This window comes from Chamaea fasciata, unplaced genomic scaffold (genome assembly GCF_029207755.1).
Source record: "Chamaea fasciata isolate MVZ Bird 193981 ecotype frontalis unplaced genomic scaffold, bChaFas1.0.hap1 SCAF_9, whole genome shotgun sequence".
Taxonomy (NCBI): Eukaryota; Metazoa; Chordata; class Aves; order Passeriformes; family Sylviidae; genus Chamaea; species Chamaea fasciata.
The window spans coordinates 17,542,172-17,568,643 of NW_027094094.1; the positions used below are offsets into that span (position 1 = coordinate 17,542,172).

General features: G+C 36.3%; 1 protein-coding gene across 2 annotated transcripts in view; it reads left to right on the forward strand.

The window, feature by feature from the left end:
* ERCC6 (ERCC excision repair 6, chromatin remodeling factor) overlaps nucleotides 1-25,959 on the forward strand; it is a 43,362-nt gene extending 17,403 nt beyond the window's left edge. For both annotated transcript variants that reach the window (XM_066191258.1, XM_066191257.1), the window contains 15 exons: nucleotides 1,804-1,962; nucleotides 5,988-6,123; nucleotides 12,111-12,281; nucleotides 12,713-12,889; nucleotides 13,216-13,332; nucleotides 14,381-14,476; nucleotides 16,276-16,494; nucleotides 17,219-17,329; nucleotides 17,761-17,880; nucleotides 18,896-18,990; nucleotides 20,750-20,895; nucleotides 20,979-21,677; nucleotides 22,279-22,480; nucleotides 22,810-22,888; nucleotides 23,317-25,959. In XM_066191258.1, coding sequence (XP_066047355.1) covers nucleotides 1,804-1,962; nucleotides 5,988-6,123; nucleotides 12,111-12,281; nucleotides 12,713-12,889; nucleotides 13,216-13,332; nucleotides 14,381-14,476; nucleotides 16,276-16,494; nucleotides 17,219-17,329; nucleotides 17,761-17,880; nucleotides 18,896-18,990; nucleotides 20,750-20,895; nucleotides 20,979-21,677; nucleotides 22,279-22,480; nucleotides 22,810-22,888; nucleotides 23,317-23,745 — 2,956 coding nt within the window. In that variant the 3' untranslated portion in view covers nucleotides 23,746-25,959. The remainder of the gene's footprint in view (nucleotides 1-1,803; nucleotides 1,963-5,987; nucleotides 6,124-12,110; nucleotides 12,282-12,712; nucleotides 12,890-13,215; nucleotides 13,333-14,380; nucleotides 14,477-16,275; nucleotides 16,495-17,218; nucleotides 17,330-17,760; nucleotides 17,881-18,895; nucleotides 18,991-20,749; nucleotides 20,896-20,978; nucleotides 21,678-22,278; nucleotides 22,481-22,809; nucleotides 22,889-23,316) is intronic.
* The last annotated feature ends 513 nt before the right edge of the window (nucleotides 25,960-26,472 follow it).

Genomic DNA, 26,472 nt, shown 5'->3' on the forward strand with positions numbered 1-26,472 from the left:
TTTGTGCAATAAAAGTATAAGGTTGAAAAGAATTATCTTTCTGTATAACCACAAAAATGGAGGAGGATGTGTTCCTTTAACTTTTGAATAGTTGCAGTTATTGCATGTTTATATGATTATACAAAGAAAGCACCTGCATCTATCATGTTTTTGTATAACCATGGAGCAGAATTTTTCACAGGCTTAATTATCTACTGTGAAACTTTTTCAGGAGAAGGAAGGAGAGGGAGAAATATGCTTATAAATTCATCTAATTTTTAACCTCTGTATGTAATCCTAAAAAGTAATACAATTTATATTAGGAAGTTTTTGAATGGTTATCCCCTGAAGAGAAATGCTGAACATTTGTCTGGGGGGGCACCTTCTGACTGGAATTCGGGTTATCTTCAGTTCTTTAATGTTTGTCAGAAGATGTTTTGTCTTCATAAAATGTAGCAATGATAGCATCTTAATCCAATTATAGCTAATCCTGCAAGCCATTTCATAGTTGTTTTATAGATTGCTGCATTTTAAGGTGAATTAATTTCTAATAAAAGGGTTTCTTAAGGGCTTCGTGGTGTAATGCTTTTGAGACAATGGCAGATAGTGTGATGTCTGAACCATTAGATGTGTTCTTTGATCATCTTTTTTTAACTACTCAAGCCATTTGTTTGTCTCCATTTAGCATTCTCTAAATCCATACCAAACTCATCACAAATTGATTTTTAATAGTACTTTGTAGACACTAGTGTCATTAGCTGTCAGTAGTCCTAAATATTATTTGTTCAAGGGTGGAAACAGGATTTTGAAATGCACACAAGAAGTCACCTAAAATGAACAACTCCTATTTAAAAAAATGTGTTCTGTTCTTTGCTGTGCTGTGCACTCCAGAAATGCGTGTTGTCAAGAAAATTATCAGTAACCTTTTTTTCCTGTAAGTTGCAATGAACTGAGCTGCTGAAATACATTTGAATTTTTTTTTGTGATTCAAAGATGTGATTTTTCATTTATTTCTTTTGTCTTCAATTTAACCCCCACAGATGGTATGTTATTCCTACTGGTTTCACTATTCCATATTGTTGTAAAAAGGTGTGTCCTAAAGTGATTCTCGGCCCAGCATCTTATCTTCACCTTTTTAGCTAGTTGTCATAAATCTTACTTTCTAGTCCACTTATTTTAAGTGGGATATATTTTACCTTGTTGCTTGTATGATTTCCAGTGAAGGACTGGGAGTAGAAAATGCTCTGATGCTTTCACATAATGCTCTACTGTATCCCGTGCACTGTAGTAATTTCTATTGCTTAGCCTTGGGTTTTTTTCTTCATTGGAAGAGACTAAATGTTATTAAATAAATGTCTGTAAAAAAAAGCATGGTTTGGCAGATGTGATCAGTTTTTGTAGTGTTGTATGAAGTCTGTACCCCTTACAAGTCAACCTTTTCCTTCAGTTCAAAGAATATGTCCCAAATAATATTATTTACTAGACCCTTGCATGTTGTCGTTCCTGAAAAGATAATGCTTCATAAGAGTAACTTTCCAAGCTGCTTTTAGCACTTAAAATATATATGAAATAAAATACCCTCTAATTACAGTGACTGTTGGTTTAATTAGAAATGTTTTAGTGTTGCATAAAGAACAAAAGTCACATGTAATGTCTGAGTGCATCAAAAATGTATGACCTAGTAAATACAGCACTCATGTAAAACACACATCCAGCATGTTACAGTAACTGGTATGAGAACCTTGCCAAATGATTAATTCATGAGTACTTTCTGTTATGATCTGTATTATCAAACATTTGCCATCTTCTTTTTCCTTGTTTTAGGTACCAGCAGACAGGTGTTAGGTGGCTTTGGGAATTGCACTGCCAGCAGGCAGGAGGAATTCTGGGAGATGAGATGGGATTGGGCAAGACCATTCAGATAATTGCCTTCTTGGCAGGTCTGAGCTACAGCAATATGAGGACTCGTGGTTCAAATTACAGGCAAGTGCTTCTCTGCAGACTGTCAGTCTGTGGAGCTCAATTAATATTTCATCAGATGTATTACTGGTGGAGGAGGGTCCTGTGAATTATTAATGACATTTCAATTACAATATTCCTTTAATTCTTTTAGTGGGGGACATCAAAGGAAAAATTTTACGAGACAATGGAGCTGTAGGGCAGGAAAAATTAAACATGTAACACTTTTAATGAATTCCAGGCATTGATGCTTCATTTTGCAGATGAGCCACGCTAGATATTTTGGGTCAATACAGTGTCTAAGGTTACCTTCCACAAATGGATTGTTTACAAACTCAATTACATTAATACCAATAGTTTACACAATATGGAATTTTAAATTAGATGTAATACCTTTAGTTCCATTTATTAAATTTTACATTAAAATATTTGTTCTGGCAAGCCACTAGGTAAATGTTTTACAGGAAGTAGCAAGCTGATTTGCAATGAAAGTTAGAGTTTCTGATGGGCAGGGAATTATCCATGCCAAAAATCAGTAGTAAGAGTAAAACCAGTAACTTGTACAGAGGGATTTCCATCTGCTTTTGGTTTTTTGTTGTTGCTGCTTTTCAAAACATATGCTAGTGTGACTGTCTTTTCTTATGATATATTTTATGGGGTTTTGTTACTGAACAACTGTTTTAGAATTCCTTCTTCATAGGTGGTATTACTGGTGAGACACTTGTTTGTGTCCTCAGATTTGCAAATGCATCCGTGAATAGTACTTGATTTTTCTACTTCTGTTACCCTGTTTATCTGATGTAAACAGCTACATGAAATTTGGCAACTATCATAGTACTGTACTAAACAAAAATAATTACCTTTATATAGAGGTATGTTGAAATTATGTTCAGCTTGTACAATAATTGTAAAATAATGCTTTAAAGAGAAAATACTCCTGTTTTCTCTCTGGTCGCTTCCAACTACAGGCTTAATATAAAAAAAAACAAAACAAAAAACAAAAAAAAAAAAAAACAAAAAAAAAAAAAAAAAAAAAAAAAAACCACAACCTGTAGGTCCTTCAGTTAGGCCAGTTGATTTACTTTAATATGGCTGCTTGATTAAGGATCCTTCTGTACAGATTATTTTATATTCCCTACCCCAGTTGGGAGACCACTGAGTTGATGGGAATCCTTCAGGGACATCTCTTGACACTGTTAAATAGTGCAAAACTACAGTAAAACTTTGAAAAGGCCAAAATCGATTTGCTCATCTCAGTTGCAGCATTCTTTCTGCATGTAAGATAATGTGTTGTGTTTCATGTTTTGTCTGGTGCACATCGTTGAGTCCATCATGGTAGTAATTCCCTGGGAGGAAGCAAGGTTTAAAGCATTGCTGAAGCTTGCTCTGATTTTGCTTATGTGCTGTAAGGCAGGCAGTCTAAACAACTTCATCTTTCATAGTCAAATATTTCCTCTCCTGGGCTGATACAGATAACCAGTAGTCCTGGTTAACTTGTTTCTACTTGCAAGAATGTAGTCTGATAGGCAGGGACTGACTCCCTGGGCAGCCTCACTGCCAAGCCAGCACTAAAGGGGCAAAGTTGTGTTGTCAGAGCTGTCAGTGTCTTCCAGCCTAGCCTGTGTCTCTTACCTTGGTGTGTAACAAAAACCTTTCGCTACAGACTTGCCTTCATTTATTTGAGAGGACAGGTGAGAAACTGACAGAAAGTTTTTACACTGATTATTTGTGCTCTTCAGGATACTGAGACATAAACATAAACAGCTCAATCTCTACTTGGATTGGCAGAGATTAATTTCCATGGTGCTAAAATAAATAAAAATCCATTGCCCCAGAAAAAGTGTGTTGCTCTTGCTTCCCTGTTCTTTTATTTTCATAGGGTTTAGTTATTGTTTCAGCTTGAAAACTTGATTTGCCAGTCCTTGGCAACATCTGGTTATAATGAAACATGTTTTCCTGTGCTAATTTTTTGAGTGTTTAAAGATTATAAATATAGAATGAATACAGTTTCCTTTTTCTTGGTAGTAAGTTGCAGGGATAGGAACTTATGTGCAATTCTAATTGCATCTAATTAAATAACAATAAATAAAGGGTAATTGTTAATTTGGGCTTTGTAAACCAGAAGCAACAGAAAAAGAAAGAGCTAATAGCTTATGGTCAAGATCATATATGGTCAAAATCATGTATTTTGACCATATATGATCTTGACCACAAGCTATTAGTACAGTGCAGCTGTGAAAAAGGGATAAAATACAATATGACAATATATTTGGAGTAGGAACAAGGCAGTATTATTATTTTGGTACAAGGCACACTAGTGAGACTTTGGTTTTGAATGTTTGAAGTGTCACCTTTGTTCAAGGAAAGCAAATTTAAATTGGATGGGCAGCAGAGCAAATCTTGCAGTGTTGCAGTCATTAGAAGAATGAAGGATGCCTCCTAAGTGTGGCAAGCAGAAGCATATGATTTGTTTAGTTTTGTGAAACAGCTCAGACTGGGAGAAGCTAGATGACTCTTTTATATAAATAAATAAAAGCTCTCAAGAGAATAATAAGCTGTTGGCTAGTGGAAAGTGGTTAGAGCCAGACTAGACACAGAAGAGTTTTCACACAGCAAAGTAGGGGGGGGGGGGGGATGGAGTTTCTGAAAATTGATCCAAGGAGGTGTGAACTCTTTGTGTAAAGTTGGGGGGTGGGGGGGAAATCTGGATAAACCTTTCATGTGAGCTTGTGTGATACAGACCAGGGGAATAAACAGACATATTTTGTCACTGCCCATGAAGAGTGAGAAGGAAGTATATACTGGGAAAGTTGGCTTTTTTGTTGTAGGTATTTCTAAGAGCAGTAGCAGTGATTATTTGGATTCATAGCATAGTTGAGGCTATTTTTCACATCTCCAAGTTCCCTTTTACTTCTCTTTGCATTGCAGGGAGTTTTTTAATTAGATCCTGTAAGGTTGTTTTATAGTATTTGTTTATAATAAGCAACGTCCAGGTTGTTGTTATGCATATGTAAAAGCTTTTAATAGAGAATATTATTTCTTCATGTCAGCAGTTTCTGAAGACATTGAGAGGTTTGGCTGTTTTTTAAAGCAGGGTGTTGTTGGTGTCTGAGAAATCCTTTCCTGCTATCAGTGTGTGATCTTGAATGTATACTGTGATCTTTTGCATTGTTTATTTATTATCACTTGAATGGTACATAGACACAAATCAGTGTATGATAACTGAAGCTATTGCATTTGTTTGCAAAGTCATTTTGTTCCGTTTTTTAAAAGAGGAAATATATTTGAAAAATAACTGCTAGTAACCACTACTTAATATATTTCTTACAGGATTGTTGATATTTTTTTGTGGCAGTAGAATTTTCTAGTTGGCTGGTATGCAAGAGATTTTTCCCTTCTTAACCTTAAGAGCAGCTCTGAACTTCATAAATAGAATGACTTCATTTCAGACCTCTTTAGTAATTCTCAGAAACAGTAGCATAATAACGAATAAGAAGCTTATGAGACAGTTTTAGCCAAGTTCAGATCTCAACTTCCGTGGATGATATAGTCTGCCACTTTAGAGTCCTTGTCTTAGCAATAAACTATGATGATGAGAATGCAGTATATTACCAACATGAAGCAGAACACCTGTGTGTAAGTCCATTTGTGAGACTCTAGCTACACATTCTGTGTAATAGAAGTAATAAAATAATTGCTTGTAATGATTTCTTTTTGCTTATAGAAACAGCAGTTGCTAAAACCTGATTTGTAATATCACAGAAGGAAGTTCCCTTATGCCTTATTGTTTAGAGCTTTTCTATTCCTGTTTATCTTGATGCATCCATTAACTGTTCAATGAGTAGGTTCTTTTCGCAGTACCCTCTTCATCTTCCTTTAAAAAAACTGACTTCCAGGAAAGAAAATTGCCAATTAATTTCCACAGCTCTCATATTCCACTTAAACTGTAAAGTATGTCATTTTAATATATGTGTATTTTAATTACCCACTTAATAGAGATTATTTATTTCACATTAAGGTTTTTTTTTCCTTGAATACTCTTATTTTAGGTACCAGGGATTGGGTCCAACAGTGATTGTTTGTCCAGCTACTGTGTTGCATCAGTGGGTAAAAGAATTCCACACTTGGTGGCCTCCATTTAGAGTTGCTGTGCTCCATGAAACTGGTTCTTATACAAAGAGTAAGGTAATAATTGACATCCATTTTGTAATTCCTACGGCTTCTTTTTCTTTTTTGTCACTAGCTAAAAAAATCCCCTTTTACTTAATGCGTCTGTGTAGGAAAGAGCTTGTGCCCTTTCTCTGAATGTATTAAAAGAACAAAAAGTTCATTGTCTTGTGTAGTTTTGGTAGTAAACTGGACTAAAAGGGGGATGACACAGAATACATGCATATTATGATAAAGACTTGTATTGCCTAAACAAATTAAACATAGTAACTGGTTTCTTACTTGAGTTTTCCTTGTGCTGTAGTCCATGCTAGGAGTTTGACTAGACTGCTTGTACACCAGATAAATGCTTGTAGCACTTACGAATTCCCGTCTTGAATTTCTTTGCATCACTATGTCACTGATCTGATATTTAATGTGTTTTGTATGCATGGGCAATTTCTCTTCAGTTGGTATCACTTAGTCTCGTTTTCTTTAATGACAGAGTTACTTTGTTAGTTTTCATTGTTTCAAGCAGTGCCCTTCCTGTCTTCCAGTTTTCTTTGTCAGTCTCTTTGTATGCATGTTCTTAGTCTGTTTCTTAAGTTGGAAAGCTTGACTTGTCTGAAGTTTCAAACTTTGGTACCTTGCAGGAACTAAACAAGGAAAACTTAGATTTTTATTTTCCCCTAGTCTTATATTTCAGATGTTTAAATGGATTTTCAGGATTCAGCAAAGCATTTTTAAATTTCTCTTTAAATATTTATTGAATTTCTTGTAATAGCATTAAGATTATATGGTGCTTAATTGCACTTGATTAAACGTATTCTGAAGTAATTGATGCAGTTACAGTACATGGCAAAAAAGGAAAAGGAGTAGCACACACTAATGTGCTAACAGCTTCCTGTTGTTCAATTAACTTGGTGTGTTTTCAAGCCCTAAAAGTCTGTTAACCTCAATAACATGGTCCCATGTCTTCCTAAATTAAATCATGTGTGTTTATTTTGGGCTGTTTCTTAATTAATGGACCTGACAGACTGACTCAATTTTTTCCATCTGCAGGAGTAGTAAGTTTTTCAAGATTTCACCTTCCCATTGTCACCTTCAAAGGCATATTCAACAACTTAAAATCAAAGATATAAGCACTTTTGAGCAGATTCAGAGAACTGAACCTAATGCTTCATCTTTTAAGGGCTGCAAGAGTGCTTTTAAAAAGTGTTGAGTTCAGGTGTTGAGGAACATTATTGTTCTCCAGACTAACTGGACATCAGACAGTGAAAATCTTAATGGATTTTGAGGACTACCTTACCCTGTAGTGGCTGGCCAGCAGGTTCTGGTAAAACACAGCTTGTTCTCTATAGGTCTGTGAAAGAAGGGCAGGTTATCTCTAAAGAACAAAGATTAATTGTAAAACTATTGAAAGAGAATTTTGGAGAAAGGGGTTTAAGCAGTGGCAGATGTCCCATGAGGCAAGACAGAACTTCATAGTAGAAACAGACAACAGCTGAAGTTTCATTTGATAAAATTTAAGTTGATGTTTTAGGTGAGATGGATCTATGTAATTTTTTCCGTAACATTGTCGGGAATCCTGAAATCTTGGCAAATACTAAATCTTTCAACACTGGTGAAATCATATGCTTTTATGAATAGGCATTTTCTGGTGTACCTTTGAAGATACATAAGCATTGATGCAAGAGCCTGTCTCCCAGTTCTTCAGAGTTGCCCACAGAAGTATTTCACTTGACAGTGAAGAGTAGGGAAGACATCTGTTCTGATTGTTTCATCATAAATTGATTCTAGGCAATACTTACCACATCTGTTCAGTTACTGACACCTCCTTAGTGTTACAAATGGACTTTGGGCAATGTGGTAAGTTAAAGGCTCTCTGATCTTTACCTTTTTATCAGTCTGTTTTGGTTTTCTTTGCAAGCAGTTACAGGATTTTCACAATAAGAGTATGAAATAACAGAATTGTGGGCATCAGATTGGCTGCAAATCTTGTCAGACTGTTTCAGCTCAGTCATTGAGACATCTCACTGCTATAATATTTGTGTGGTTTTTTGCAGATACAAAGTTTCAAATGGGAGACTACGTTATTCTTTCTCTAAAATAACAGTAGTAGAAAAATTTGGCAGTTAAGGAGGGAAGTGTAAATTTGCCATTTTATCCCTTGGACTGTGATTAAAGGCCTTCAGCTATCTATAAGGGAAGGCAGGTTGGTGTTTTAGATGATGAAAGGAAGACACAGTAGCAAGTTAGAGGAGTTTCCAAGACTTTTGAGCTTGTTTAAGGCATTCGGATGAAATGTAAAACTTGCTCTTTTTAAAAATTATTATTTGTGATTACAGATGATTATTTAGGTCTTCTATGATCGTAAATGTGCTTAAGTTGGAGCAGTAGGTGGAACCAGATTTAAGTGATAAGTCTTCCCCTGTGACGTCAGCTTTCAGTTTGAAAAAGGTATAGCATTTGTAGCTAAATGTCCTGTGTGCTGTCTTATGGTATTAAGCTCCTACTATGGTTTACACTCAAATCTGATCTGTAAACATTGAGTGCTCTGAGACCTCTAATCATGAGAAAAAAAAAAAAAAAAAAAAAAAAAGAAGTAGATCTAATGTAGTGTATCACAAGTGCTTTTTTCTTTATGGTATAGAACGGAACGTAAGGAGAAAAACTTTGATTGTGTTGGAAAAGCCTTCTGTGCAAAGAGCTTGTCCTGTTTTTTTTAAAACATCTGTTGGCACATGAGCATTTGTAAATCATAGAATGTAAGAGGCAACATGGACTTTGGTTATTATGTTTAACATATCACATGTGGCAGGAGGCTGTATTTTTTAAGTTCAAGGCTGAACTTTTAATTTCTTAATCTTTAGAACAAGTATCACTGAGGTTAAGAATTCCTTCTGATGTGATGTAAGTCGCATACCTCTTGTAAACATGTAACTTTGCATTCCCTTATTCTGGTCAAATGCAGGACACACAATGCAGCCCTAGAAAGTAATTGTCAAGTTCATGATGCTTGCAGCTGTGAAACCATCTACTTGAAGATGACTTGGAAAAACATGGAAAAGTTTGGACCTTCTAGCCTCACAGTAGAGCACATAATCTACATGTAAAGAAAATAAATTTCAGAGGTTACAGTTATTGGCAAGATTGCATGTGGAACCTGTATTTTAGCCAAAGGCTCTATTTCTGAGTTAAGGACCAAACTCAGATAAAATTAGTATCGTGCTCCAAGAAGTAGCATTCTTGTAAATATGTACTAAGTGCTTTAGTTCTTTTTATTGCAACTTTTACATTATTAAACATTATAATGTGTTCTTTTGAAGCCTCTTCATGGTGCCATTTAGATTTTTTTGTTGGGGCAGGGAAATAATAAAGAGGTTTTATATGTTGAATTTATGGATCCCCAGGCCTAATGGTTGTTTATGAGATAGTGATAAGCCTGCTGTAGAATGCACTTTTGATTCACAAGTGATGTATGGTTGGATAAGTGACTAGAAACTATCTCTGACTTCATGTTTGCCTCAAATGTATCTGAATGTTTAGTGAATTTTGTAGTTATCACTAGTCTATGTCTTTAAGTTCAGACTTAACATACGCATTTCTGTCTTGGAAAATTACCATTTTTAATACATAAGAGTTCAGATTTCAGGTCCTCTTAAATATTTTTAAAAGGCTATCAAAAAAAAAGCCTGATTTCTATAAGCATCAGTCCAAAAAATTGTCCTGTTTTTGTACCTTCAGAAACAAACTTGTAGGTACATTGAGATACCAACAGGAAAACAGCATTTACTTAGAGATATGTCCTTAGAATAAATCATAAACCTTTTAGCCTTAAGAAATGGTGCTTGCCAAAATTCATCCAGTCTTTGTACATCTTGTGTGTTCCAGTGGAGACAAGGCAAGACCATCAATTTGTCTCACTCAATGTTGGGAGAAAAGACTGTCCCTGAATTGTAAAGGTCTGAAGTACTGTGCTGAACAAAAATGCAAGTTCATAATTACTCAGTCTAACCACATGTTCCTCTATTCATTAGCATCAGATAAAGGCCAGAGTGCAGAATTTTAAAATTAGGTAACTGCTGTGTAATCTGGCATGAGTAGGATTTATTTCTCTCAAGCACACATTTTTTTAATTTAATGTAACAGTGCATGACCTGAAATATTTCACTGAAATGTATTTCCAGAGAAAAAATAAAATTTAGACATACCTTAATCTTATGAAACAAGAACTGTGGGCTAAAGAATACATTGTAAAATAGCTTAAATTATAAAATACCACACCTAGAAGAGTTTGTATCCAATATTAGTTCTGTTACCATGTTTTAAAGTATTTAGAATGATTCCAAGAGTAGCATCTAAAGTGAAGGCAACCTTGAAAAAGTACCCAATGCAGTAAAAGGAGACTTAGTAAGTGTTGCAGTATAAGTTGATAAAATGGTGTTGTTCTATTTCTTCATTGTCAGCACAAATCCTCGTTTATTAAAAATTTAGCTTGAAGGAAACTTTAATTAATTACAGGTTCAGTAAATCCTGACTAGGATTCTGCCTTGGTGTGTTTACAATGAATGGCCTTCATGTGCCTGTGTTTCACTTCTGTTATCTCTGCTACCTGACAGCGTGATTTATGGCTGTTGTTTTCTACGAGTCCACTGTTTGCCCTCTAGGAGGGATTGGTCTCTTGAGCCTCCATAATAACAGCAGCACTTTCACAAAACATCTTTTAATGACAAGAGTGTAGCATTCTGTAAGTCAGGCTAATTGCAGACATACCCTATTAATTGCAAAAATTAGGAGAGGTTACATATTTTACAAGCTTTTAATTTTAAATCACCCGAGATGATTTGTCTTAAGTGTTTGGGTAGAGATGTCTACAATATTCTATGACAGACCATTGCTGAGACTTGAGAAAAGTTGCAACTATGGATAATGTACCAGTTAGAATTAAGCTTTGGGTGTCCACACCTGCAGAGAAATTCTACTCTGTATGTAATACAAATTATTCTAAAGATTACGTATTCTCTTGAAACTTGTGATATAAACATTAAATAATGTGTTGTGGTTTTATCAGGAGACGATAATCAGAAAGCAGATATTCTTGAACAGTAAAACTCAAATTTGAGATTTTTAAATCTCAGGATGTGTATGAGCAAGTAATTTTACAGTAAAAGGTCATGGGTATTGACACCATCTGAGTTTTTGACATGGGTTTTTCCCTTTCATTTGGTTTTTTAATTGCTTTTTATGGGTTGTTTTTTAATTAAAGGCACTTCTTGTAAGAAGGGGTTTGTCTTTCCTTTAGCAAATTTTGGTGGTTGTACTTTTTGTTTTTCCCTTCACATCATCTGCTGTTTAAGTCTTCTAGATTTATACATGGAAAATAAATGCAGTAAAGAAGAGTCCAGAACACCGTCAAAAGTGATATAGACTGTTCCTGCCCTACATAACATGCAGCTATAGAAGTTAGTAAAAACTTGGGGAAAGGTTAGAGATTACAAAAGAAGCACAAAATTTGAAGACTGGTAACAACTCTTTTAATCCTATAACAAGAACGGTTACACAGAATTTAGGATTAAACAAATAGATTTTTGCATTTGTTTTTCGGTATTTCACTTGTTTAATTTTCCTCTAACATCCTTGATTTTGCTTGCAGTACACAAGGCTGGGTTTGTGAAGTGAATAGCGGAGAACTTGAAGAAACCCATTACCTTAATCAAATCCAGTGTTTTTTCAGACATTGCCTTTAAAAAATCCGTTATAAAAAACACTGTTTCCTTCTGACCAGGCTTTTGATAAATTCTGATTTGCTATAACACAGTATTCAAGTGCTTCATTCTTTGACAGATGAGCTAAGAATCATATAATCAAAATCTTGCATATACTTATTTTCTTTGCAAAGTAAATTGTAGATCTGCTTTTATAATACTTTTTATATATGTTTATATGTACCTTGGACAGCAGATGTCTGTATGTGTAGATCTCAGGATTCTGTCTCACTGAAAACATGCACCTTTTGTTTTTAGGTGAAATTAATCCATGAAATTGCTTCATGCCATGGAATTTTAATTACGTCTTACTCGTACATTCGACTGATGCAGGACAACATCCACACGTATGATTGGCATTATGTCATTCTGGATGAGGGTCACAAAATCCGAAATCCAAATGCTGCAGTCACACTTGCATGCAAGCAGGTACTTTATAAAAAAAAATTTTAAGTGCTCTGGCGGGATGTTCCAATATCTAATAGCCTATCATAAAAATATATGTTTGATCCTTAATAAAGAATAAAAGCATAAATTATAATGGTCTGTATTTGACTATTTAACTTTAAGAGTTTTAATGAATTTACATGGGTAAATTTACACAAGTATGGTAGAGGGGAAAAAAATTAGAAATTTTAAATTGCATAGTAATTTACCAGTAGTGATAAATGTCAGGTTGCTGGTGTGAATTTTCTGCTAACAGCTTATGAACAGTGTATTGCAATTATCTGGGGGTCTTTTCGTCAGTGTGAGGCCACATATTTTGACATGAGAATTTATTGATGGTGGAGTTGAATATCCTCTGAGGCAGGATACACCAGGAACCGTGAAAATAACTTTCTTTTGGTTTTTATTAATAGTTCCGCACACCCCATCGAATCATCTTGTCTGGCTCCCCTATGCAAAATAACCTAAAGGAGCTCTGGTCCCTCTTTGACTTTATATTCCCAGGGAAACTGGGAACACTGCCTGTGTTCATGGAGCAGTTTTCTGTCCCAATAACGATGGGAGGATACTGCAATGCCTCTCCTGTCCAGGTAAATGCATCCAAAATACCATTTTGCTTGAAGGAAACTGTTCCAAGTGTTAATGTTGTTTCTAGTCTGACTTCTAAATGTACTTAATGCTGTGTGTCCTAGACAGTAACCAAAAAAAGAGTTGTCTTTGTGTATTACCGCTGGTTACTGCTAACTTGAATTTTATTGCAGTTCTTGTTGTGTTGAACATGTAACTATAGATCCATGTAAAATTAGCCATTTAATTGTATTAGGATTTTCCTGTTGGTAATTATGTAATTTTGCTAGTTGCTAAAATTAATATCAAGAATCAAAATACAACTTGTGCCTTTTCTTCCTTTTCTCAGGTAAAAACTGCATACAAATGTGCATGTGTGTTACGGGACACCATAAACCCCTACTTGCTGCGAAGAATGAAGGCTGATGTAAAAATGAGCCTTTCACTTCCAGATAAAAATGAACAGGTCTGCTTATTTTTACTACTAGATCTCAGTCCTCTCCCTCCCCAAAACTTATTCTTCCATTAAAATTTGGAAGTAATTTGTGCTAGTAGCAGATAAAATGCTGGATAAGGTGCAGAGCTTTCAAGGTTCATGTTCTTTCACCATGGTACTGGGTATTAAATTATTGCTGTCTTGCAGGGTCTGTATGAGTTCAGTTATCTAAAAAGTGAAGGATAGATAAAGTGTAGTCAGGGCTACTTAATACTGTCCCCTTAGGTCTCAGGTGCATTGAAATCAGTTGTCTGTTTCCTTTTGTACAGCAGGAAACAATTCAGCATTTTCCTACTGTAGAAAGATTAATTTGTGCAGCAAATAATAGAGAAATACCTGCAGGCAATTGTTCATATTGCAAGCTAGCTGCCCTATACGTTATAATAAATTTTTAAAATATTAGCTTTGTGGTGTGAAACTTGCTTGCTTTACTACAAGGTGGTATGTTTCTTTAGGAAACATTTTCATTCAAAGTAGAGGAGGTTGAAAGTATTAGTTAACTTAAAATTCCTACAAATACTCATTGCAGTAATTATTAGTTTCTTCTTCAGTCTTCAGTGCTTCAGGCTTTCATGTTCTGTCCTGGCTCCTTTCCTGTCTTCTCCCTCTAAAAGAGAAGTAGACATGTTAGTCTTCGTAAGACAGTGCTGAAAGGTACATAATAAAGAAGTAGGCCATACTGTGTATATGCAGTTTAATCATCTTTTTTTAACCAATTTTTTAACTTCTACATATTATTTTTAACCAACTTTTTAATGTTTAGGTATTAAAGAGTCTGGGCTCCTTAATCTAAAGAACGTGATCATAGACAGTTTAAGCAAATTCGATTTTGGCTCTTGTCAGTTACAGTGCACTACATCAGTTTGATTTGGAGCATAATGTTGGGTGCCTTGCAGGATGCAAGAAAGTGATTTTGTTTCATTTTAGCCCATATAACATATGTGAAGTTTTATTGTAGCACATGGTAAAATTCTAAAATTCACACAGGTTGGGCTTGAGTGGTTGGTTTGTTTTGTAGGTCCTCTTTTGCCGTTTGACAGAGGAGCAGCGTCAAATCTATCAAAATTACATCAACTCTAAAGAAGTTTACCAGATTCTCAATGGAGACATGCAGGTGGGCATTAATAAGGATAGTGACAGGTAGGGTTTGATGGATAAAATCATGGACTGGCCTTTGCATTCTTCTAGCTAGATTCTGAGCAGTAAGGGAAGCAAACACTGATCTCTGTTCAGCTTTTGTAGTTGTCTATTTTTTTCTCAGAAATGTTGCATGAAATATATTTGAGTTAGTGATCTGCAAGTAGTGACATGACCAGATAAAAGTCAGAATGGAATGAGCTTCACAATATGTTTGTAATCTTGGGAACAAATTCTAGCTTTTTGGATGACCTGCTGTAGGTAACTGTATGCATGCTTTTAACTAATTGCCCAAGTGAAGCAAAGGAAAAGTATAGCTGGTCCTGAGAGTACACTTCAGGTGTGATAAATTTGTCATGCTACAGTTGATGATTTCACAGTATTAACAGAAAGCAGAGCAAATAGCAAACATCCTTGTTACTATCTTACAAGTCGCTTTTCAACATCTTCTGCCTCCATCCTCACAGTGTAAGTGTTGAAATTGCTGTGGCCAAGTTAAAGGCACAATTGGGGTACAGTTTTGGTTGCTGGCTGCTGATGCCGGTGTAGAATCTGCTATTCCCTGTGACTCCTGTGTTGCACACATCTGGTTTGACATTTTTTGCATGGATGGATGTGTCTCCCTTCCATTTGAGCCCTTGTTTGTAGGAGGAGGGATATTATGTTTTGGCTATAATGTGTCATTTGCCATATTTTCATGTCTTATGAACTGTGAAATCCATTCTCCCTGCATACCCAGTGGCTCCAGTCAGTTGTATGGTCAGCACAGCTATATATCTTGCCCATATACATATATATTGCCCACATACATATATATATATAGTCCCATATAAAGAACACGTTGAACTTACTACTCTTTAACTTATTTTAATTTTCCAAATCTCACAAAGGTATAGTGGGCAAGTTTTTTCAAGTGTGTAGCCATTTTAGTTATCCCAGTGAAAATTACTTTAAGGAGCTTGTTCTTTTGGAGATGGCTTGTACAAGACTATCTGTGGAAATTTCTCAGAGATGTTGCAGAATGGGCTATCGTATTTACTAGGGATCTGAAAATTTTGAACAGGAAATGTCAATGCTTTTATTAGATATTCCGTGATGACTACAGCAAATCCCAGCTGAAAAACAACATTGTAAAAACAAACCATAAATTATGGGCAGGCTCATTCAGCTTGTAGTGCTAAAACATTGGGGGATTCACTGTTTCAAGGTAACTCACTTTTCAGAATATTCAGAAGTATAAATAACACTTGTAATATTACTGAATGAATAACTGAATAGAACTCTTCTTACATGGCATCAAAAGTAGCAATTTCAGTTTTGTATGTTTGTTCAAATATGTTAACTCATATATTCTTTATCATGCATTCTGGTGGGTATACTGACTATCCTCAAGGTCTGTCTTAAGTTGCCTGCTAGTATGGTAGGAGTTGGAAGGAAAGACATAATGTTTTCAAGAAACAAAGTGGTGGAAGTTTTCCTTTTGAGTTAGAAAAATACGACCTTACAGCTAGGGATGGACTGGTTTTACTAGTGTGAAAATTGTTGCAGAATTCCCTTAACATTGCCACCAGAATAGGCTCACAAGTACATAAAATTTCAGTCACTTTCTCTTGTACTGATTTTTCCTAAAACATTTGATATTAGTATCGAAACTTTATTAAAAAAAATTAATGGTGAGTGGATTAATATATTGCTGTTTATTTTTCTTGTCCCCAACCCATATAGATACAAGTATATGTCATGAAAATAGAAATATTTTTCTCCTGTATTCTTTAGATTCTTTTAGGACTATCAACTTTGAGAAAGATTTGCAATCACCCTGACTTTGTTGCTGATAGTCCCAGAATTCTGAAGAGTGTGCCAGATGCTGAAGCAGAGGATCCAAATCAGTTTGGATATTGGAAACGTTCTGGAAAAATGATAGTGGTAGAATCCCTGCTGAAAATATGGCACAAGCAAGGTCACAGAGTGTTGTTTTTTACTCAGTCAAGACAGGTAAGATGAGCTAATTGTTTTTAGTTTTAGCTATTACTATTACTTAAAAAATGTGTGTGAGTTCCAAAAAACTTGTATGTAGAACCACCTTTTGTAGTGTCTTTCTCATAAAATCAACATCTTACTGAAAAAGTTATTGTAATGACTGATGTCTTTGGAATAGTCAGAGACCAGTTCCCAGACTCCGTCAGCTTTACTGGAATGACACAGCATTGGGCACTGGCCCAGTGTCAATATACTGGGTCAAAGCTGTGTCAGTCATGCCCGTATGCTACCAGGCTGTCCCTGCTGTGTCAGGATACAGCTGGTGCTCAGTTTGCGTGCTCTATGTAGTGCCTGTGCATGTCTGATCCTCAGAATCAGTCCCTTCAGGACAGTGGCACAGGCAGTGACCTTTGTTTATTTTCCTTATGTACTCAGTTTTGTCTTCCTTCTGTGGATTTCCTTGGGGTGCTTCACCCCTGTCTGTTTAATTGTCTTGAAGCTATGGCCCTGGACTTTCCAAACCAAGCACAAATATTCCACTGCATTCAGATGTGAAATATTTTTTCCCCATTTACATAAGTTGGTTTTCTGTCACTTAAGAAACTGTTTCAAGTTTTTCATTGTCATTGTTTGTTTGTTTGATTGATACTGCAGTTAGTAGCAGAAATTCTTAAAGATTCATCACACAGATGCTCAGTCTTCATGTCTGGATTTCATTAAATCTTTTCTATCACCACAGATGATGCAGATACTTGAAGTTTTTGTGAGATACAGAAACTATTCCTACCTCAGGATGGATGGCACCACAGCAGTAGCTTCCAGACAGCCTCTTGTAACAAAATACAATGAGGTGAGATGCTCCATCCCACACATGAATACATATTAATGAGTATGATTGAGTTCTTCCATTCCTTTTTGTTCTATTTTTAAATATACTACTTCAAGTTGGAGACACAAAACTGAGGAGTTCAGTGAAATGAAACCCCTGTCTTTGTGAGAGAGGGGAAAAAAAGTTTCACACTTAAGTTGGGTTTTCTGCTAAGAAAAGAAACACATTTGAGTAGGGGGAAAAGTAGTTTTATTGGGTAACAGTAAATGAAATTTAGATCAGACTACTTTTATTTGTCAAAAGAAATACTAGACGAACAAGGAAATGTGTTCCTTTTCTTGGCTTCCTTTGCATCTTTGCATATAATGCTGATAAAGTAATTCAGGAAATATATTTTTTTAATGTTACATTTTGGTAATTCTTGCTTTAGTAAATTCTCTCTTGTGTCACAGGACAAATCTATATTTCTTTTTCTTCTGACAACTCGTGTTGGTGGCATTGGAGTTAACTTGGTTGGTGCTGACCGGGTTATTATTTATGATCCTGACTGGAATCCCAGTGTAGACACACAGGTGAGTTTGATTTATTACATTCCATTTACCAGCTAAGTTGAAATAAAACTGAAGACAAAATGACATTTATCTCCTCAAATAGTGTTAAAGCACTGTGTTGCTCTTTCCTAAGTTGCTGTTCCCAGCAATGGTCACTTAGGGTGCAGCTCCACATTATGATTACTCCTGTAGAAAAGCCAATTTAAGTGGTTCCCACCACATCCCCTACATGCTGTTATACCTTGCCACTCTTCACTATTGTTGGTTCATGTAGTTGGTTACAGTGCAGTCAAACAAACAGTTCAAATGGCCTGTGTTTTTAAAATAGTAAACCATATGTTTCTGAAGGGAAAGTACGGCTGTGCAAGCTCTCAAACAGGCAGGACTGTTGGTGGTAACAGTGGGTGAGAAAAGGAGAACAAATGCTGCTCAAATTGTCCTTCTAACTAGATAATGATATGTAGCTGTGACCTTAGAGAGCTGCTGTAAGCTTTTAGTTGTTGTTCACTATCTCATGGTGTGATAAGACTAATTTATCAAATCATGTAGCAGTTATATGGTGCTTACAAGTTTGAGAGGAAAAACCTTTTTGTAGAAATCCTATGTAGCTCTGAGATCTGCAAGTGTCTGACTTAGAGTGCTCTGTATCAGTGATTGGTTCAGGAAGTTTTTAGGAAAGATTTCAGTTAAGTTGAAGAAGAAAGGTTCAAAGGAAAGGTGTGTATTAAAACTCCATTGTGAAATTTCCTTCTGGAATAAGTCCATATAAAGTATATATTTTAGGTAAAAGTTCCTATTCTAACATAATCTATTGATTATTTTTATTGATAATTTTTGCATAGATTTCTTGGTACAATTGGAAACTTTCTAGATCTTTTTCCTCTCCAGCTAAGTTACTTATCCTGTGCTCTAGAAATACCACTTCTTGAAGTATTTGTTAGATGTCCAAACTAAGTTTGAAAGGGCATTATCATTAGCTCTCTGTCAGACACGTTTGATAGGCTCATGTCTGGTAACCAAACCTTTTGTCTTCCAGGCTCGGGAACGTGCTTGGAGGATAGGCCAAAAGAAAGAGGTGACCGTGTATAGGCTGCTCACTGCAGGTACTATTGAGGAGAAGATATACCACAGGTCAGTCAGAACCATTTCTTGGATACAGCTGCATGCTCAGGAAAATGTTTGTAGCAAATCCAAGGTGGTGTAACAGTGACATACCTGTGCACGTGCAAACATTGCTTGTAATCTCCAACCCTGGTCATGATTGGGCACATCGTGGAAAACTTTTCAAAGTTTCTTCTGAGAAATGAAGAAACTTTTTTCTTGTACTAGACTCCCAGCTGTACTGCTCCATCCCTAGCTGCAAGACCCTTGTGCTAAATGTACCTTATCAGTCTGTTCCAGCAGACATCCAGAATTCACTGTAAAACAGAGTGTGAGGCATAGACATAAAACAGTGGGCACCTTATTCAGAACATGAGACTGAACAAGTCTGAAACACAAATTCAAATCATCAAGTTCTTTATATTCTCCTTGGGATGTATCAAGATGTATGTGGTACATATATCTATTTACTACTGTGCAAACCCAATTTGATTTTATTCCCAATTCATTCCAAAGTGAAAGAATTAAATCCCAATAACTACCAGTCATATTCATGTTATTTATTCCAAAATGTAGCTAAAGCCTTTAAAATACTTGTATTTCGAAACCAATGGAATCTTTTTGGTTTGCTTTTTCCCGTTCAGCTTTCCCAGTAGTTAGCTTCACTCACATGAATTCCAGATGAATGTACATGGGAATCCTGTGTTTAGAACTGAAATACCCTCTTGGAAAATTCAGATGAACAAAAAGCTCTTAAATAATGAAATGCTCACACTTACTGAATGCCTTTTCTTAGTCTGTTTGGCCACATGAACACAAAGCATCCGCTGCTGTTTGGCTTGCATCCCTCTGGCACACTTCTGTTTGAACATTGCTGACTGAATCAAGGAATTGGACTCTAAACAGTCAGAACAGCCATCAGAAATTTATTTCTTTCCAGAACAGTGCAGTGAACCTTGTGCTTTAAGAAGTTGTCTTTTCTGTTTTCCTGTGTTTTCTTGCCTGCAAATGAAAACTTAAGTTTTTTGACCACTGGATTTTAAAATAGTTTCCCTGCTTAATGTCAGCAGAACCAAAAGTGTGATATAAACTGTTTGAAAAAACGGATTGCCAGTTTCATTTAGGGATGTATTTTTTGTACAGAATAAAACAGCTTTAGCTTTAGACACTGTGTAGTACAAATGTGGCACAGAAGCAGTTTTACCAATACTAGAAGATTGCTTTCAGCTTTGTTCTCCTACGGATTTATTCCTTTTGGTCCTCTGCAAGTGGACTCTTCTCAACCACAAGTCTGATTCCCCTTTTCGGTAGCTGTCGTCCAGTCATCACCATCAGACTGAGCTACTCTGCTGCTTTTGATTCCTTCAATCAATTGAACCCATAAAATGTTGTCATTTTAACAAGCTCTTGTTTTTCTTTCAGGAGCTTTCTGATGGCTTTTATTGTTACATATGCAAGCTCTTCAATTTTAATGGACAAAAAAGTTCTAGCTGTGAAGTTATTTATTGCTTAGTTAAGGGATGCCTCATAGGACATCTCAGGATGGTGGTTACCTGGTGTGTTATGGGGTTGTTGCAAAATAATAAATCCCTGTGTTTAACAATCTGCTTGGTTGTTTGAAAGTTACTAACTCAAGATGGTCTTTTGGAAACTAACATCTTCTTCCCACTGCTTAATTGTTCTGCAGAGTAATGTTTGTGCTTATAGTTTTCTGTTTTAGTAATGTACTCAGTACTTAAACATAGCTAGACATTGTTTCATGCACGAAGTACTTTTTTTTCTTTTTTAGACAAATCTTCAAACAGTTTTTAACAAACAGAGTGCTGAAAGACCCTAAGCAGAATCGCTTCTTCAAATCCAATGACCTTTATGAGCTATTTACTCTGAACAGCCCTGATGTGTCTCAGGGGACAGAAACAAGTGCAATTTTTGCAGGTACGTGGTTTTTTCTATTTGTTTGGAAGAAAAAAATGTCTTAATTGTTTGTTAAATAGATACTACTTTCATTCATCCCTCAGGTACTGGTTCAGATGTTCAAGTCCCAAAGCCACCTGATAATGGCACTTCTAAACGTGATGTCCATCTTGCAGAAAGCAGCTCACACAAGAAGATCAAGTCCTCCAATTCCTATTCCACCACACACATGAAAGATTCTTCTTCTAAAGCAATAGAGACAAGTGAGGAAACCAAGGGAAACTTGGAAGCCTTTGATCAAAATAGCTACACAAAAGACAATGCACAAGCTGCTACTGATATAAATTCATTCAGTAAAAGCAAGGAGGAATGCTTGGAAAGTGATGACAAATGCATGTTCCAGTCGATGCCGTGCAATGCAGGGTCTTCAGAGGATGCTGATTGTCTGACTGCTGTGGTGGCTGGTGAAGGACTTGGAGCAGCTAATGAACATGCCAGGGCAGACCCTAGCCTTACTTGTGATGCAGCTGGCTCTTGGGAAAAAGAGGATGCTAAAAGTGAGGATGGGCAATTTGATAATAATCATTCTAAGTGTATCTCAAAAACCAAGCACAAGGTGAATGTGTTGTCACATGAGAGCCACAAAGATAAGTCTAAGAAGAAACATCACAAAGATGCCAAATTTGAAGGAAAGCGCATTCCTCATCTAGTGAAACAAAAGCAATACAGAAGGGAGAACAGTGAAGAGCAAGATTCAAAGAAGAATGATGACTATGTCTTGCAGAAACTTTTCAAAAAATCAGGTAACAATTGTTGGTTGGCTGCTGACTAAACATGTATATAAAACCTATGCAAATGAGGAAAAGAGCAGATCTGTTACTCTGATGGTTAGAGCTACAATACAAAACTTGTTTATTCTGTTACTTTAGTGAAACTTAAAATGTTCATTGTTTAATTTAAATTTAATTCCAGTTAATTTTTAATTCCAGTTACAAATTTGCTAATTGCCTTGAGACAAACTGTTCAGAGAGATCCTCATTTCTGTATATAGAAGTATATGCAGTGTTTCTCCTGGATATTTCCAGGGTGTAATCAACCTTCATTTACACAAGAGTTTCACTTCTGTCTGTCCTGTCTATAACAATGAAAATTATCAATTTGCCCACATAATTGCCAGGTCTGTTGTGAATAATGACCTCATCAGCACACCACAAGTGATTTGCTGTCAGATTGATTACTTAACTGATGAAGAAAGGGGTTCTCTCATTAGAAATTACTGTACTGATGTGCTTAATATAATCACCCTGAAGAAGGAAAAATGCAATTGTGGCATTCATTTCAAAAGTGAATGTTTGATTTTCACAAAAATTAAGAGATTTCACCTTTTGTATCCTCTGGTTTTAGGGGTACACAGTGTTATGAAGCATGATGCCATTATGGATGCTTCCAGTGCAGATCATGTGCTGGAGGAGGCAGAAGCCAGCAGAGTGGCCCAGGACGCCTTGAGAGCCTTGAGACTCTCTCGTCAGCAATGTTTAGGAGCTGCTTCTGGTGTGCCAACCTGGACAGGCACGAGTGGTCTTTCAGGTGCACCACCAGGAATAAAGTGAGTTCAGTTCTCATTCTGCTTTCCCAAAAACAGGAGTTGCTTAGAATGTTAAAAATTGACATTTTTTGTCTTGGTATTTGCAGTAATATGCATCAAAGTCATGTGCACGTTTTATATTTAGTATAGACGTGAAAGCATGTTACAAGTGCGGGTAGTCCGTTCTGAAGTACAAAGAAAGCATTATTGTTGCACAGTAGAAGAGAGAGCTTAGCAGAGGGCTCTTGAGAACAAACCCTAAAACATAAAGCCAGTCTGTCTTTGAAAAAACTGTCCTAGTCATTTTGAGAAGGATGTTTCATGGAGTTAATTCTTTCATGGGTTTTTAGGAGTCGGTTCGGTCAAAAAAGGAACTCCATGCTGCTTTCTTCACATTCCACTTGTGCATCACCTGCAAAGAAGCACAAGGTAAGAAACACAAGCTAATATTTCTGGTGTAGTAGCTGATATATGTGAAGTGTTGATGATTTATGCAATAAATCTGACTGACACTGTACATGTGTTACACACATTTGTTGCATAATTATATAGAATTCTAGAATTTTTTGTTACCTGTGAATTTGATTTTTTGTTTTGATGAGGTCTAGTTAGATACAGCAGGCACAAATTGCACCATGGTTTGCTTATCTGTCTCAAGACCAGCAATTCTTTTCTTTCGCTCTCTAAGTTCTAAAGTTGAGACCAGAATACATCACCTCTTTATTGTATACTTCAGGTGACCAAGTTCTGAGTGCTAGTGTTTGTTACTTAAGTCTAAATAAGAGGCAGATTTTGTTTAATAGATTCTGTGGGTCTCAAAATGCAACTTTCCCCAAAGTCTATATGTTTATTTGCAGGATGGAGATACAATGAAGAAACAAAATCTAAAGAAGTGTAATTCCAGTGAGCACTTCAATGGAAAATCTGGAGAATCGTCATCCGGTGCTCTGGACTCTTCATCTTTGTTAGCTCGTATGAGGGCAAGAAACCACCTTGTTTCACCACAACAGACCAGGCATGAGGGTGATGAGAATCATCAGCCAGCCCCTGCCCCAGTGCAGGGTTCGACAGAATACGATGAGCTGCTGGTGGACCTGCGGAACTTCCTGGCATTCCAGGCCCGCGTGGATGGCGAGGCCAGCACCCGGGAACTGCTGCAGGAATTCGAGTCCAAACTGCCTGCAGAGCACTCCTGTGTCTTCAGAGAACTGCTCCGCAACATCTGCACCTTCCACAGGAGCCCCAGCGGGGAAGGGGTCTGGAGGCTGAAGCCAGAATTCCGATGACCCGTGAGCAGTGAAGGCACCTGTGTGTCCAGCTGACCACCATTCTTCTCTCTAAGGAGGAACACTGTGTGACTTGGAAAATTTTGAAGTATTTTGTACTCCTGAATTAATGCCTTGAACAGTCAGTGGTGCAGGACTTGTTGCAGGCTTAAAGCTAACTTAATTTCTGATTTACACTATTTTATATAAAGTACCATCTACCTCATAGATGAAACAATACAAAATATCAGCACCTTTTCTTCAAAAGAAACTTTGATATAAATGAGAAGAAGAGCATATACAGACCTTTTATTACAATAAGAACCATGGATGTTGCCATGGGCTGTAAGACTTTGATTTCTGTGAAATTCCAGATGACTACTTCCTTGATTTCCTGTTTATTACTTGAATGATCGTAGGGCACACAGTATGCCATCAAAAAAAAAAAAAAAAAAGGACAAAAAAGGGGCCGGGCGGGGGGAGATGATAGTAGCTAGCATGAGAGATTCACTTGTTCTGACAAGTGCATCAGAATAATTTTTTGTAACTTTCATCATTAGTGAGAATTTTGTTGTAATGTTTAACTGACTTGGGAAAGAATTCTAGTGCCATGGAGGCTTAATCACAAAAAACAGAAAATGTGGCAGGATATTGAGTTAACTGACAACTGATAATTACGGAAAACTTACTAAATTCCAGAACACCTATTAACACCATAATCAGCAATCCAGTTACAGTCCCATACACCACTGGCAAGTGTTTGCTCTACAGTATTTCTTAAAACTAAGGCAACAATAACTTTTATGTCTGTCACAGGTTGTGGACTTATAATTGAAATCTCATTAAATGTTCATATATTTGACTGTGATTTATGTCCAGTTACCTCCTAGCACTTAAAGTTTTATATGTTTACATAGACTGGGGTGTTAGCTGGTCAGAGGGGGGGAAGGGTGTCACTGTATTTTACTCACTGTAATCATTTTTGGGCATAGTTGGAGCATATATGGGAGTTACATGTCATTCATCTTCTAGTTTCTTGACAGTTGGGTAAGATCAAATACCAGTTTTTTGTACCAAAACCAAGTACAACATTGGTTCTGTCTTCAAGGTACTTGTGTGCTACAGAAGGAAATTTTAAGGTGGAAAATCTGGACATATTTTGAGAAGAAGACCATATTGTTGTAGCAACATTAAATTACTGTATGGCTTAAACTAGGAGTAGTTAAATATGCCTAATGTCCTTCCTATCCCTAAGCTATGGAAAGCTGAGCTACATTTAGCCTTTTTGTTGACTGTGAAATTATCTGGTTTACTTTAAGGGGAAGTACAGATATTCAAAGATAAATGGTGAAGCAAGAATACAAACTTGCTCTTTGTAAAAAAAAACAAAACCTTTAAGAGACTTCCAGTGGCTTTTCCTCTTGCTTTTACTCAGTGATAAAGGGTCTGTAGAGATTTGCAAGAAGTGGTGCTTCTTGCTTTTCAGAGGGTAGAATTGGACAGGGCTGCTAATTCAAGAGTGTTTGTTTTCCTAATAGCATTTGAAGATGGGACTTCTAACTTCTCTTTCTCTGATCCCATTTATATTCACTTACATTCCCTCTTTTGAAAAAAGGTGAAACAAGGAACTCGGGCTGCAACTGCTGTTGATATGACTTGAAATGGGTCAGAAAAAGAGTAAAAACAAACCAATTTTTGTCTTCTTCAAAGCTACAGGGAATTTGAGTTGGTTTGGGTGTCATGTCCCCATGTATCTCTACTTATCCCAGCAACAAACCAGGAATGCAGCAGTCAGCAAAGCTGCTGTTGTCACCTTATCTGTTAGTTTTGGTGTCCTGTTTTATTTGTGCTCCCAATTTTAAAGACATTGTTCCTGTATACTAAGGAGAGTTTTCAGCTTCTTGATCAGTTAATGTAAATAGATTTGCATGTACTTTTTGTAAATTCTTAGCTTTTATGGACTTATTAAAAAAGGAAAAACAAACATGTGTTCTAGAAGTCATTGGGCCATGGGAAGAGTGGGCAGGGAGGCATCTCCTCTATGCTGTGCACTGACCAAATGATTCATATTGTCTTTAATTATATTTCCATTATTCAGGTAATTTCAAATTATGCATCCTAACTAGTGTTTTTCCAGTACTTGCATTTGTGAAAATCTTTAAGGACTGAATTAGTACTAATATAATAGTCAAAAAAAATTAAACTCAAAAGCATTTGTGATTGAAGGTTTACAGAGTGAGTTATAGGTAAAAGTTTTTCTAGAATATAATATAGCTACTATACATTTTAATGTAGAAGAGTTATTTCAGAAAAATTCTACTTTATTCCATAAAAAATCTGATTTTTGTTTGTTTAGCTTTACCTGTGTAAAGTGAATTCCTTTCACGTCTTAACAGATTATCTGAAGCTGTTCCTCACTAACAGTGTTGCATAGTCAAACAAATCTTGTATTTTAGCTGTCTCAGTTTCCAAGTATTCAGTGCTGTGTAGTTGGTAGTTGCTACTTTATTTGTGCATGATTCCAAAAATCACTCATGTGGAATGCATGTGTTCTTGTAATTTGTTTTCTTACCTCAGAAAAAAAAAAAAAAGAAAAAAAAAATCAAAATACAGATGTTAATTTAGGAATCAAGCTAGGAAAAAAAAAAATTAAATCTTACTAAGGAAAGACACGTCAGCATGGAACAGTGATTATAAACTTTAAATTAAAAAAAGCATACCACAGGGAACTACTGAAAATTTCTTTCC